This window comes from Pipistrellus kuhlii, unplaced genomic scaffold (assembly GCF_014108245.1).
Source record: "Pipistrellus kuhlii isolate mPipKuh1 unplaced genomic scaffold, mPipKuh1.p scaffold_m20_p_3, whole genome shotgun sequence".
NCBI lineage: Eukaryota > Metazoa > Chordata > Mammalia > Chiroptera > Vespertilionidae > Pipistrellus > Pipistrellus kuhlii.
In genome coordinates this window covers 109,373,868-109,388,632 of record NW_023425529.1, presented here as the reverse complement: position 1 = coordinate 109,388,632, position 14,765 = coordinate 109,373,868, and the positions used below count along the sequence as shown (strand labels likewise).

The 14,765-nt window shown below is 31.6% G+C and overlaps 1 protein-coding gene across 2 annotated transcripts in view; it reads left to right on the top strand.

Moving 5' to 3' along the window:
- RB1 (RB transcriptional corepressor 1) overlaps window positions 1-14,765 on the top strand; it is a 152,568-nt gene that overhangs the window by 51,097 nt on the left and 86,706 nt on the right. For both annotated transcript variants that reach the window (XM_036455243.2, XM_045588665.1), the window contains exons 8-11: window positions 2,146-2,288; window positions 4,400-4,477; window positions 6,708-6,817; window positions 12,110-12,187. In XM_036455243.2, coding sequence (XP_036311136.1) covers window positions 2,146-2,288; window positions 4,400-4,477; window positions 6,708-6,817; window positions 12,110-12,187 — 409 coding nt within the window. The remainder of the gene's footprint in view (window positions 1-2,145; window positions 2,289-4,399; window positions 4,478-6,707; window positions 6,818-12,109; window positions 12,188-14,765) is intronic.

The window sequence follows — 14,765 nt, the reverse complement described above, 5'->3', positions numbered from 1 at the left end:
ACTATGGAAGTTCAGCAGATGAGAAAGTTTTCCCAGCTGGGGAAGAGAAAGGAGGCCATATAAAGGAGGTGGCATTTGAACAGAGTGAAAAAAATAGGATTTGAGTGTTGTGGTAAGTTGTAGGGAGGGCATTCCTAATAAAGAGCAAATCAAGGGGCAAGACATAGATATGATTGAAACTGCATGGAAAAGAGTTGTCCATTCTACAGGAACAGATTAAATTTTTATTATTGAGTGCTGTAATGATTATGCGACTATTTTTGTTATTGTTATATGAAGTGTATTGATCTATTTCAGTGGGTGATGAGATGGGAAATGTATTTAATTAAAAGTAACGGTTGCTAATTAATTAGGTATTAAGCAAAGATGAGTATATTGCCATAGAATGGAATTGCTTCCTCTGGTGGCATCATGAGTAGGACTTCAAAATTATTTTACTACAGAAACATGTAAAATTAACTAAGACTGACTTGATTCCTTGGCTCCTAAAATGATGAAAATATTAATAATACTATTATAAAATAATGTAGAACAGATCAAAATATAGAAGTCTCAAAGTGTCTTTTAGTGGCTAAAAAGCAGAAGCTTTATTAATCCGTGTGAATAGTATTGATACTTCATGGGAAAATGAAGTCTGAAGCAGAATTTTGAAAATTTGTTGAACATGGTTTGACAAACAAGGCAATCATTTAGCAGAAACCATATGTAAAACAGAGAGAGAGAGAAAAAATAGGAAAGAATAAATATATTTTACATTTTTCTTTACAAAAATTTCCTTATATGCCTTTTCTTCAGTATTTTCAATGTTATAATATTAGTAACTTCATGTAGATGTTACTTTAGGTTGACTGGCCTTTTTTTTTTTCTTTTTTTCTTTTTTATCATTTCAATGCACATTTAATTCTCTAAGTGATATATTAAAGAGAAGCCAGGATGAGTTATTGAATTAACTGAGTATAATACACTTTTAATTATTTTTTATTATGTAGAATATCAAATGAATATAAAAGTAAACAGTAATATAATAAGCCTCCATTTATTTATTACCCACCTTCACTGTCCAGCTCTACCAGCTATATTATTTTGAAGCACATTTCTACTGACAATTCATCCTTATAAATTTTAGTATCTCTAGAAGATAAAGACTTTAAAAAGCATAATGACAATACCATTATATCACACTTACAAAATGAATTAATAGTGATCTCTTACTACCATCAAATATTTAGTAAGTGTTCACATTTTCATTTGTCTTATAAAAATAATTAAAAAAAAATTACAGGTTGACTAAATAAGAATCTACATGAAATTATACTTTGCAGTTGACTTAAATGCTTTTAAGATTTAAAAAAAAATTCCTCCTTTATCTTTCTCTCCCCCCCCCCCTGCAATTTGTATAATATATTAAATCCTGTTGAGTTTCCCATTTTTAATTTTTTACCATTGCATGTTGTGGTTTGGTGTAACATGATCCTCTCACCTCTTGATTTCTTGTAAATTGTTGGTTGGGCCTAGAGGCAGTTAATACTTTTTATACATAGTCATCTGTAATCTCTGTAATAGCTGAATCCACATTCAGTTTAAATTGGAAATGCTCAAAATAATTTAGGGAATTTAAAAAATCTACATATAAAGATTTTAAGAAATCACAATTTAGTGTCACATACTTATTTTTTGAAACCATCATAATTTACTATGGTATTTGCTAAAACTTTTAAAATTTATTTATTTTATATTCTATCTCAAAATTGAATCCATAAATACTCGCTTATTATTTTTAAGATACTTTAAAAGACAGAAAACATTTTTTCCCCTTGCAGACTGAGTAGGATAATTTAGAATTACTTTATAAGTGGGCTATTCCCCCTTGCTTTCCTAATATTTAGCTTTAACTATTTTAATTTATTTTTGAACTAGTTGGGGGCAGAAGAGAATAGGATCATGGCAAAAACTATTTTTAGTACATAATTTATAATAGATATGCAATAAATAGATAAAACTGTTAGCCTTTAAAGGAAGCCTAATAATTAGAAGTAGCATAATGTTACCAGATTATTTTTGACCTTCCTAGTTATATTTAAAATATTTCATTATTTTATACAGTGGAATTTGCAATTGTTCTGATCTAATTTACCATTTTTACAGAAACAGCTGTAATACCTATTAATGGTTCACCTCGAACACCAAGGCGAGGTCAGAACAGGAGTGCACGGATAGCAAAACAACTAGAAAATGATACAAGAATTATTGAAGTTCTCTGTAAAGAACATGAATGTAATATAGATGAGGTAATTTGACTTCATGATTTATTTAAAATAGTTAAAGTAGATTTAGATATAAGTTCTTTCTAACAGTATATACTCCTTTTGTAATGAGCTTGCTTTTTGTAATTAGTGCTAACCCATTTGCAATAGTAAAATGTTTAGCAAAAATTTAATTTTCATGTTCAGCTACTTTGATTTTAAAGAGTAGCTCCCTCACTCTGGAATCACAGAAATGTGAATCATTAAGGCAGTAGTTTTCAAATGTATTTATTCTTTGATTCCTCTGTGATTGTGATACCCCTAATGTTTTATAATATCCTGCTAAGAAAGCCCTAGTGTTTTTGGTTTAGTGATAAGTGATACCATCATTAAATTTCTGTTTAGACTTCTATAATTACTATCTTTCTAAATATTACATCAGATGATAATGGTTGGTAGAGAGTACACATAAAAACGCAGGAATTGCTTATTTTGTTCATAGAATCTGGAATGTTGGAATTGGAAGGACTCATAAATAATATACTCTGCCTCCTTTTTGTAATGAGTAAATAAGCTTCTAGAGACTGAACTAATTACTAACTGTCTAGACTCTGGGACATCTTGCTACCAGTGCTCCTGTCACTGTACCATGCTGTTTCTCCCATACATTGTTATATTGTCCACAATTCACTACCATCAGATAGCTATATGAAATGCTGCATCTTTGAAATTTCTCTATGGACTCTAGAAATAAGTGGGGTTTTAAAAGTGTTGGAATAATTTATCAAGATATCTGGGTTTTTAGCACTGTAGCTTTTGTTAATTTCAATAAATAATAGATATAGACATATAGATACAGGTGTATCAACTTTATGTATATAGATATATGTGTATACATATGTATGTGCATATATACTTTTCTAGAATCACAAATTATCTTTGCTAATAAGCTAACAAATGTAGTTGACATACATATTTTTTTCACTCCAGTCTACTACTCAGTCCATTTTCTAATTCCTAGTTGTTAATTCTCAGAACTACTTGTAAAATTTCATTTTTAAAATCAAGAATAAATCATTTTTTTTACTTTTTTATTTTTTGTTATAATTTAGAATCATTATAATAATGCTTTTTAAAGTATAGGTAATTAAAATTTTTTGTGATAATTGACATTAATTAATTGACACTTGATTATTTACACAGCATTTATTTGTTAGTTATATTTATGGTTATATAATTATTAGTTAGTGAACTACCCACCTTTTAAATATTCTAGTTAAGTGGGAATTAATTAGAAAACAAAGCTAGTAAGTTTAACAGAAGCTTAATTCTTACAACTTATTTGTGAAGTAGAAAATAGGAACTGATATTATTTCATTTCCAGCTTAGTAAATGTAGACTTCACTGTTGTAAAAGGAAGTTAAATGAAGGAAAGTAAGTTGCTTAAAATTCTACAACACATTGCAAATGTGGAATAGCCAGGAATATAACTTCAGGTTTTTCTGAGTAGTGTCTTTATTTTTCATATTAGAAGCAGGATGCTTTTGCATGAATTTGCATAATTCCACAAAACATTTTATCTTGGTTTTGAATTCAGTTGTTGGGTATTATTTTTATATGTGAAATTATTTTGTTACAAAAGCATGTTATTTTCCCAAATTTATGCTAAAATAATTTACTTAATATTCTCTAAGCTAGGTATTAGATGACGTGTGTGAAGTAGACTAAACTATACTTTGGGGACAAATCAGAGGCAGTGAAGAAGTAAAACGAGTCTTGGCTTTGCTGTTAGGCAGATTACGTTTAAATTCCAGCTCTGCTGCTTCCTAGCTGTGTAACCTTGGTCAAGTTGACTAATTTTTTTGAGCCTCCCATTTTTTATCATTTGTTTAATGTGGAATACTGAGATTGGTTTCAGTGGCTTTTCTTCTTAAAAATCCCATTTCATTAAAAACTCCAACTCCACCCCATTTTAGGACCTGAAACCTGCCTCACATAATTTTAAAGGTAAATAATTAAATTAATTATAAATAAATGTCACACTAGGTTGAATGTAAGTTATTGATCAAAATGTCAGTTAACACTTTCATTCTAGTGTTAGTGATGGAGATTAATTTTTAAAAATTTTGATGGTCATGTACCTTTATCTTTTTCAGGTGAAAAATGTTTATTTCAAAAATTTTATACCTTTTATGAATTCTCTTGGAATTGTAGCTTCAAATGGACTTCCAGAGGTAATTTGAAAGAAAACTTAATAAAATGTTAATGTGTTTTGGAACTTTTGGGAGGGAGGAATAATTCTCTAAATTTCTTAAGATCACTTTACTATATATTAAATACTTCTTGCTCAGGAAAAGGAATCTAAGAATTGTGATGAACCAACTTTACCAAGAAAACCTTTTTAACATGTACTCAAACATATAAATAAGCAGTATCTTGTAATTTAAATTAGAAATTGATTCTTACTAAAATGTTTCAAAAATTTAAATGTAAACTTTTGAATTTCTAAATTTCACTAATATTTAAATATAGTGCTCGCCTGGGCAGCACATATACTAAATATAACTAAATATATACAATCACATTTGACTCTAATTTGCTTTACTTCACAAATTCGTGCATAGGATCAATAATTAATGCCATTAACTTTATTGCCATTATTGTATTGAAGAGCATTTTGAGTATTTTTTAAAAACTACATAATTGAAAATGGTTGTGTCATAAATTTGGTTGAAATGACTGTGATTATATTGCAGAAATATTTTACCTTAACGGTGTACCATCCATCCGTTCTTTTTTTCTTCACATTTTGCCTTAAATGGTTTGCTCTTTAACGAGAACAGAACAACTGAGAACTTACGTGGTAAGGTAAAATATGTGGAGGAAAGGGTGCTTCAGATAGAGGCTGAAGAACAAGTACTCAGTGATAAAGCAGTATTTTAAAAGCAGCTAGCATTAGTCACTAAGACCAAAAGATGTGAAATCAGATAGCTAGACTGCTGATTCTGTGGCCTGAACTGGTAGGTAGTCCTTGAAATCATTCATTCACTCATACAACCCTACTTATTGAGTGCTTAGTATGTGCCAAGCATTGTGCTAGATGTCATGGATACAGAGATTTAACTTGTAGCTACTGTCATTGAGGTGCTAGTGGGACATAGACAAATAAATAGAACATTACAGGAGTCTATAAAAGTCTGATAGAAGTATATACAGGGTGTTGTAATATTTTAGAGGAGGTCAACCTAGTCCAAAGTGGGGCAGATAGGTTTTGTGGAAAATTGTTTGGATTGATATCATTTCTGAGATGAGCAAGTTTTATGAAAAATGGCATTTCCAAGGGTTGGAAATTACAGATTCAAAGGCACAGTGATATGTGATAGTTTGGTCTGTTCAGTGAACTCCAACTAGTTAAGGTTGGGTTACAGGGCAAAAGAGAGGCAAACGGGGGCCGAATGTTGTATTACTGAATCTTGTTATTAAAAAATATGCTGTTCACAACTCTAAAAAATGTTGGACACTTGTAGTAATTTTTCTACAAGAAAGGATTATAATTTTAATAAAAATCTTAAGATAAATTTGTCATTTCCCCCCAATATTTTGCATATAGTACTCATAGCTATCAATCAATAAATGATAGTGTTTCACTAAGCTAGGGCAGTAACACTTATTAAACTTAAACATTAATGATTGTTGTATCTAAAAATTTATGCAGACAAAAAGTTTATACTTAACTGGATTTCTTCTTCCACTCCTTTTAGAATGCAAATTTTAGTACCCTCAGGTTGGAAACACTTTTGCCTTGAAAGGCACACAGAAGGCATGCCAAATAGTTGTCTATTGTGCATTGATTTTTAAATTATGAGTCAAAATTATGAAACAGAACTGATAAAATAATTGCAGATTTCAGCAATTGAAAAAGTGTCTAAGAGTGGGAATAAATCATGCAAATATGTTAATTGGTCTAGTTAATTGAGCAAATACTCTTGCCTAACATACTTAACTGAAGGAAGTTGGAGTGAATGAAAAGATTTAGAAAAGATGGGAAGAATATATATAGTCAAGAGAATTTGTTACAGTATTTGAAAAATACTTCATTTTATATTGATAAGTATAGTAGATTAAAAGTGAAAAATGTATGAGACGTTTGGAGGATCTTGGCAGTTAAATGGTTATAATAATACTTATTTTTATCTTACAGTTCCATCTCAGTACTGATTTGGGCATTGATGAATCTTGTCTATATGAAATTCTAATGAATGGGGTGCATGCATAAAATACGTTAAAATTAGAATTAAAAATTTGCAGTTTACTTCACTTGCACATATGCCTTATTTATATTTCATGTGAACTTAATGTGTAGTAAAATTAAGTATATTGTATAAAAATTCTTTAATTAATCTTCTGTGTATTGAGAGATGTAATGACATGAAAGTATAATCATCAGTATTGTTTTCTCTTGAGGTGGAAAGTCTCTCTAAACAATATGAAGAAATTTACCTTAAAAACAAAGATCTAGATGCAAGATTATTTTTGGATCATGATAAAACTCTGCATGCTGATCCTATAGACAGGTATTGTACATGGTATATTTTTGTTTAAATGCTTTGTTGTAGGTCAGTTTTGATAGAGGTAGGTTAAACAGGTTTTTGTTTAACTTAATGATCTTTAAATAACATTTATAATGATTACTTCAGATGTCTTTCTATAAAGCTAATAAGATAAACAATATTTAAACATATAATTTATTAACAAATGGAGATTTCTTATGATACAGTGTCTTAGCTTTACACATAGATTTGAACCTATTCTTTTTTATTTAAACAAGTGAAAAATATCTTCTGTAATGTATTGTCTATTTGCTTCCTGGTATGCACAGGTTAGTGTTGATTTTTAATATCCTTTTAAAGTAATTTTTCTCCAATCAAGTCAAGGCAGAGAATAAATTTTTCAGTATTTCCTTCATGCTTTCTGGAATGTAGTTGTTTTCACTTTTCCTCACTGAGTCTTAATTTCCTCATCTGTACAATGCAAGCATTTACTGTAGAGTCACATATATACTAGGTGTACTGGTTAATAACAGCGGATTTTGTACTCAAAGAAAAGACGATAATTTCAAGAGAAACTTCAAAAGTGCTTTATTCAAAGTAATGTCCATCACTAGCTACACATTTCCCCATCTTTCAGGTAATTTGTAGATTTGGTTCCAATAGAACTTTTCTTGTTTTGAGATAAACCATTCAGAGACCCACTTTTCCACACCTTCGTATGTTTAGAAGTGCTGCTCAGAAAGTGCGTGTGCCATCGATCAGAACAAGTGGTAATCTAAAAGAGCAAGGTCTGGTGAATACAGCGGGTGGGTTAATACTTCCCAGGCAAGATCTTTTAACGTGTCTTTAACTTGTTTTGAAATGTGTGATGGTCCATTATCATGAAGCAAAATTACTTTTTAGTATCTTCTGGCACATTCTAATCGTTTCACGATCAAAGCGTGGTTCAAATTTATTATTTGTTGTCGGTAGCAATTAGTATTAACAGTTTCACCTTGTTTTAGAAGCTCATAATACACCACATCTTCCTGATCCCACCAAACGCAGAGCATTGTCTTCTTTCCAAAGCGATTTGGCCTTGCAGTCGAAGTTGATGGTTGACCTGGATCAACCCATGATTTTGTGCATTTGGGATTCTCAAAATAAATCCACTTTTCATCACCAGTCACAATTGCATGCAAAAAAGACTTTCATGCCATTGAACCAACATTTTTCTGAGGACTTTTTGGTTTTCCATTTGTCTGTCTTTCAGTTGATGTGGCACCCATTTTCTTTCTTTAAAATATTTCCCATTGCTTGTAAAATATCAGAAATTTGTTTGCTGAGCAAGGTTTAATCTTTCTGCAAATTGTTTTTGAGTTTGACACGCATCTTCATCCAATAATGCTTGTAATTGTTGGTCTTCAAACTTTTCAGTTGACCTGGACGTCTTTGTCTTTCATATTGAAATCCTCACCTTTAAAGCGTTTAAATCGGCATTCACAAGTATCTTGAGATGGAGCATGTTCACCATAAGTTTCCCGAAATATTCAGCAGCACTTTTCTTTAAAATAATGAATTAAAACTTCCCGCAAATGCTCTATTTTTTTGGTATGAAATTTGACATTTTTAAGTGTAAAAATATCTATAATGTAACATAGATAATGTTACATCATAGAAACATAGATGATGTTACTTCAGAAAATTTGTCATATGAAGTTTTGAAGCTTGTTGTCAATACAACAAAATAGCATACATATCAAATTGCATATATATCAACATATGTGTAACTCCATCTATTGAACAAAATCTGCATTATTATAACTGGTACACCTAGTACTTTGCATTATATAACATATATATTAATGAATGAAAATTTGTAAATTGAAAAGTGATAGAAAATGCTAGCAATACCAGTTCAACTGATAGGGTTGAATATTTTTCATAAAACTAGGATGGGATAAATTTGTATACATAAGAAAGCAATCAAACATAAGTTAGAGAAGAGGAAAGTGAAGATGCTGACCAGCCAATTGAATATATGATTTTCGATTTTTTAAACTAAAAAAAGTTCACCCACTACCTTTTATTCCCTCTGGTTGGTTCTCTATATTTAAAAGTTTAAATTAAAAAAGAAAATATATAAGAGAAATTATACTGTATTTATTTTTTTCTTTCTGGCATTTCACTTAACGTAATGTTTTTAAGATTGCAGTGGCAAAATTTCTTTCTTTTTAATGGCTGAATAATACTCCATTGTTTTATTTATATATATATATATATATATATATATATATATATATATGGTCTTAAAATTTCTTTATCATTCATCCATCAATTGACATTTGTTTCTATATCTTAATTATTATAAATAATGCTGCAATGAACATGGGGGTGCAGGTATCATTTCAATTTAGTGTTTTTGTATAAATTCCCAGCAGTAGAATTACTGGATCATGTAGTAGCTCAATTTTAATTTTTTGAGGAACTTCCATATTATTATTCATACTGGCTGCACCAATTTACATTCCCACCAACAGTGCACAAGTATTCCCTTTTCTCCACATCCTTGCCAACATTGGTTATTTAATGTCTTTTTGGTAATAGTCATTCTAACTGGTGTGAGATGATATTTAAATGTGGTCTTGATTTGCATTTCTCTGAAGACTAATGATGATGTACTTATTGGCCATCTGTATGTCTTTGGAAAAATGTCTATTCAAATCTGTTCATTTTTCAATATGTGTTTTTGAAATTGAGTTCTTTATATATTTTTAATATAAACCTTTTATGAGATATGATTTACAAATATTTTCTCTTATTGAGTAGATTGCCATTTTTCATTTTGTTCATGGTTTCATATGCTGTGCAGAAGCTCTTTAGTTCAGTGTACTTCTACTTGTTTATTTTTGCTTTTGTTGTCTTTGCTTTTGGTGTCAGATTAAAAACATTTCCATTACTAATGTCAAAGAGCTTCTAAACACCTCTGCTTTTTTTAAGGAGTTTTATGGTTTTCTGTCCTACATTCATGTTTTTAATCTATTTTGAGTTAATTTTTTAGAATGATGTAAGATAGTAGTCAAATTTTATTCATTTGTATGTAGGTGTCCAGTTCTATCAGCACGACCAACAATATTTTTTCCATTAATTTTCAAAGAGTGGAAAGGAGGGAGGAGGGAGGTAGGAGAAAGGAAAGGAGGAAAGTGGGAGGAAGGGGAGAGAGAGAGACACATCAGTTGCCTACTGCATGCACCCTGGCCCACAACCCAGAATCGAGCACAACCCTTCAGTCCATGGGCCAGTGTTCTAGCACTGAACCACATGGGCTAGGGCAGTGGTTGGCAAACTCATTAGTCAATAGAGCCACATATCAACAGTACAACGATTGAAATTTCTTTTGAGAGCCGAAAACCAACTTCTGTGCATGGGACATGAAGTTTCAATAGCACTGTACATGCGCACCTGCATGTGGTATTTTGTGGAAGAGCCACACTCAAGGGGCCAAAGAGCCGCCTGTGGCTCGTGAACCACAGTTTGTCTACCGCTGGGCTAGGGCTCAGCACCACCTATTGAAGAGACTGTCCTTTCCTTATTCTAAATTCTTGGCTTCTTATGAATTAATTGATAATATATGTGTGTGTGTGTTTTTTTTTCTTTTTTTTCTGGGGTTTCTATTCTGTTCCCTTGATCAAACGTCTGTCTGTCTGCCAATGTCATACTATTTTGATTACGCTACCTCTATAATGTAGTTTAAAATCACAAAGTGTTATGGTTTCAGCTTTGTTCTTTGTTTTTTCAAGATTGTTTTGGCTATTTGGGTTCTTTTGTGATTCCATACAAATTTTAGGATCGTTTGTTCTGCTTTTATGGAAAATGCCATTGGAATTTTGATAGGAATTACTTTGAATCTGTATATTGCTCTGGGTAGTATTGAGATTTTATACTAATGATTGAGAGTAATTACAAAAATTTTTAAATGACCATAAGTATGATTAATATGGCTTTAGCCATATTAAATTATTAAAATACTATAATATGTATTAATTTTGTAATTATTTTAATATGTATTATTTTGTAATAATAATTTTGTAATTAAATACAAGTAAGTATTTCTAATTTTATTTAAATAAAAGTAAAGGTTTTGGAAGGCATAATGATTGAAAAACTTGAACTTTGATATATTTTTTATTTTTTTTATTTTATTGATTTTTTTACAGAGAGGAACAGAGAGGGATAGAGTTAGAAACATCAATGAGAAAGAAACATCTATCAGCTGCCTCCTGTACAACATCCTGGTTTGGGGATGTTCCCGAAACCACAGTAGTTGCCCTTGGGCGGAATCGAACCTGGGACCCTTCAGTCCATAGGCCAACGCTCTATCCACTGAGCCAAACTGGTTTCAGCCAGCTTTGATATTTTTTGACATGGAAAAATTGATTTATAATGCCATTGAACATCAATCTTTTTTTTTTTTTAAATATATTTTATTGATTTTGTACAGAGAGGAAGGGAGAGAGATACAGAGTTAGAAACATCAATGAGAGAGAGAGTCATCCATCAGCTGCCTCTTGCACACCCCCTACTGGGGATATGCCCACAACCAAGGTACATGCCCGTGATCGGAATCGAACCCAGGACCCTTCAGTCCCCAAGCCGACGCTCTATCCATTGAGCCAAACCGGTTTCGGCTGAATATCAATCTTTGTAGAGAAAATATCTTTCTCTTTCAAAAAATCCTTAATGATTGTACCTGTTTGTCATAAACCTACCCTGTTTCCCCTAAAATAAGACAGTGTCTTATATTAACTTTTTCTCCCAAAGTTGCGCTAGGTCTTATTTTCAGGGGATGTCTTATCTTTCCATGCGCTAGGTCTTATTTTCAGGGAAACATAGTAGTAGAAAGAAACCCTATTTAAAAACAATAGTGAAAGCCCTGGCCTGGTGCCTCAATTGATTGGAGTGTCCTCAGGTACATCAAAAGGAGGTTGCAGATTTGATTCCCCCTTGGGGCATGTACAGGAGGCAACTGAGTACTATAATACTAGTAATGTTTCTCTCTCACATAGATGGTTATCTTTCTTTCTCTCTCTCTCTCTCTCTCTCCTTTTCTCTTTCTGTCAACTAAAAAATTTCTTTAGTTGAAGAATTAAAAAACACACCATAATTTTATTTATTTATGCAACTGTTAGATTATCTGATTCCTATCACTTCTATTACAGACTTGTCATTTTGTATCATGTTATGAGGCAATGGAACATATTGTTTCTGTTTGTTTTTTTTACTCATAAAGTAAAGTGTAAATTTTCAGTCTGAATGACTTTGCTTTTCATTATTTAGTTTTGAAATGCAGAGAACACCACGAAAAAGTAATAATGATGAAGAGCAGAATGTGATCCTTCCCCAGACTCCAGTTAGGTATGAACTGTCTTACTCTTCATTTTCATTATACTTTTTTATCCGATGCTTCATAGAGCTTTGGGTTTGCTTATTTATTCTATTCTTTATTTATATATAGACTCCACAAATATAGTATTTTGAGTGCTTTTTTGTATTTAATATTTTGATAATGGCTGAGGATATGATTATTAGACCTAGTTCTGTCTCATTAAGGAATATATCTAGAGTGGGAATGTGTTCCATCTCAGTAAATGAAAAACTAAAAATATGTTTCACCATTTGGTTTGCATATAACATAGAAGGATTAGAACCATTTTCTTATGACCTTATCCTCACTTACTTCCCAAATATAATGTTTTAAGTCTTATTAAATTTACCTCTAAAATATTTTTGAACCCATCTACTATTCTCCATTTCTACTCTAACCACCCTTGTCCAAGATATCTTTTTATTTTATTTTTGAGGTATCTTATTGTCTCATCTCATTCCCATTTCTTTCTGTCTACCACCAAATCTGTTCTCTAGAGCTCCCAGAATAATATTCTTTAATTCTGTTCATGATCACTCCTCTGCCATTAAACCTTCTGATTGTTTCCTGTTGCAATGCAAATACAATGCAAATTTTTAAATAATACTTACAAGGTCTTATATGATGTAGATGTGTTGCCTATCTAACCTCATCTTGTTTTTCTCTTCATTATATGTTAGCCAGTTTCCTGAACTCTCCAACCAGCCTCTTCTTTTGTGCTTGAGTACTTTCACACTTGCTTTTCCCTCTTAACTCTTTTCTTTCCATGAATTACCAACTGTACAGTTCCTTTAGGTTTGGCACAAATAGTACTTTTAAAAAAAGATTTTTTTCGTTCTGAAATATTTTCTTGTATTCCTTCTCAGAGCATCCCTTTGAATTCATTCATAATGTGCATCACAATGTGTAATTAGAAAACGATTTGTGTGTTTGCTTGTTTTTGCTAATATCCAATAGCCTTTAAGTTGTATACCACATGGACCATGACTTTTTTGTTTAGCATGTGATAATTAGGACCAAGGCTAATACTGGGCATTTAGTAAGTAATTAGTAATATTTTTAAATGACTATTTAGAGATATAAAATACATTTTTGTGTAAGTGTAGTAATAGATTTAAGACAAGTTAATGAAATGGCACAGAATGAACTTTATGAAGTGATATTTGAACTGAATTTTGAATATGTAAAGATTTATGTCACAGGATAGTGGCATGTTAGTGGGTGGAAACAGCATATGCAAAGGGATGGAAGAAAGAAACAAGATGTGTCCTGGGCACTATCAGCAGCTCTGTAGTGATTGACTGTAAAATGGGAAAATGACAGCAAGAGAGGATGGTGGGAATCAGATTATGAAGGATCTTATTTGCCATACTTACAAGTTTTGACATTAGTTTGTGCATAATATACATAGTCTGTTGGTATAAATGGGTGTTAAGCAGAGGTAAGTATAAAATCAGACTTGGCTTTTAATCTACATGGTGTTAGTTTGTGAGAAGGTGGAGGCGAACATGGTGTGAAATACTGAGACCTGTTAATCTGTCACAATGGTTCTTAACCAGGGGTCAAATGATAATAACCTGGGGAGTTTTTTCAAAGTATATGTGCCTAGAGCCTACTACCATAGACATAGTGAGTCAAACTCTCTGGACTGTTTTATTGCAGTAATTTAGTTGAAAGATGTTGAAACAAGAGATAGGCAGTGGAAATGAAGGAGCAAGAACAGTTTTGCAAGAACTTGATGAATTCATATTTAGAATATTATTTTTGAGGCTTTTATGGACTATGAAGATGTGTAATAAGTAGTAGGACATAAGGATCTTATATATTTAGGAATAATCAGGGAGAGTGAAAGCCCAAAAAGTAGATGAGGTTCCCTGAAGTGAGGGTGTATAATGGCAAGAATGTATGGCTAAGGGCTGAACCAGAAAGAATGCTGTCATTGAAGGACTAAATAGAAGGTAGATTAAATGAGGAGTGTGATTGGGAGCTCAAGAGAGTGAAGGCAGAAAAGCCAAGGGGTGCAGGAGGGGGTGCGGAGCAGTTTCAGGAAAGAGCAGGTGTATAAGGAAGTCAAGTATACCTCAAGGAAGTCAAATATAAGATAAAATGAGAAAGATTTTTGGTTTAGAAGTTTGTGACTTAAGTCACTGTGCTTTAAGCAGATCATTGGATGTACAAGTCATAGAAGCAATGTATTTGAAAGGTAAGGAAGTGTAGATATCAGTTTACTGAGAACACTGAAAACATTTTACTGAATAATATTTAATAATATTTTTAATCATAAATATTCTACAGTTCTTTGCACCATTAAGTAGTTCCTACAGTAGCAATGTACTGCTACTGCAAAATTGGAACATGAATATTTATTGTACTGTCAATCATATAATTATAGAATTAAAGAAAATTCCTAAGATATTGACAGAATTTTATGCTTTAACAATGATGACTTCTAAAATTATGTATGCTTTCCTTTTGAAAAATTTCTTGCTGTCTTTATTTGGAAAAGTTTAGTATTTAATTATATTAAAAGATTACTATTTTGATGCCAGCTTATGTTTTCTCCTTAAT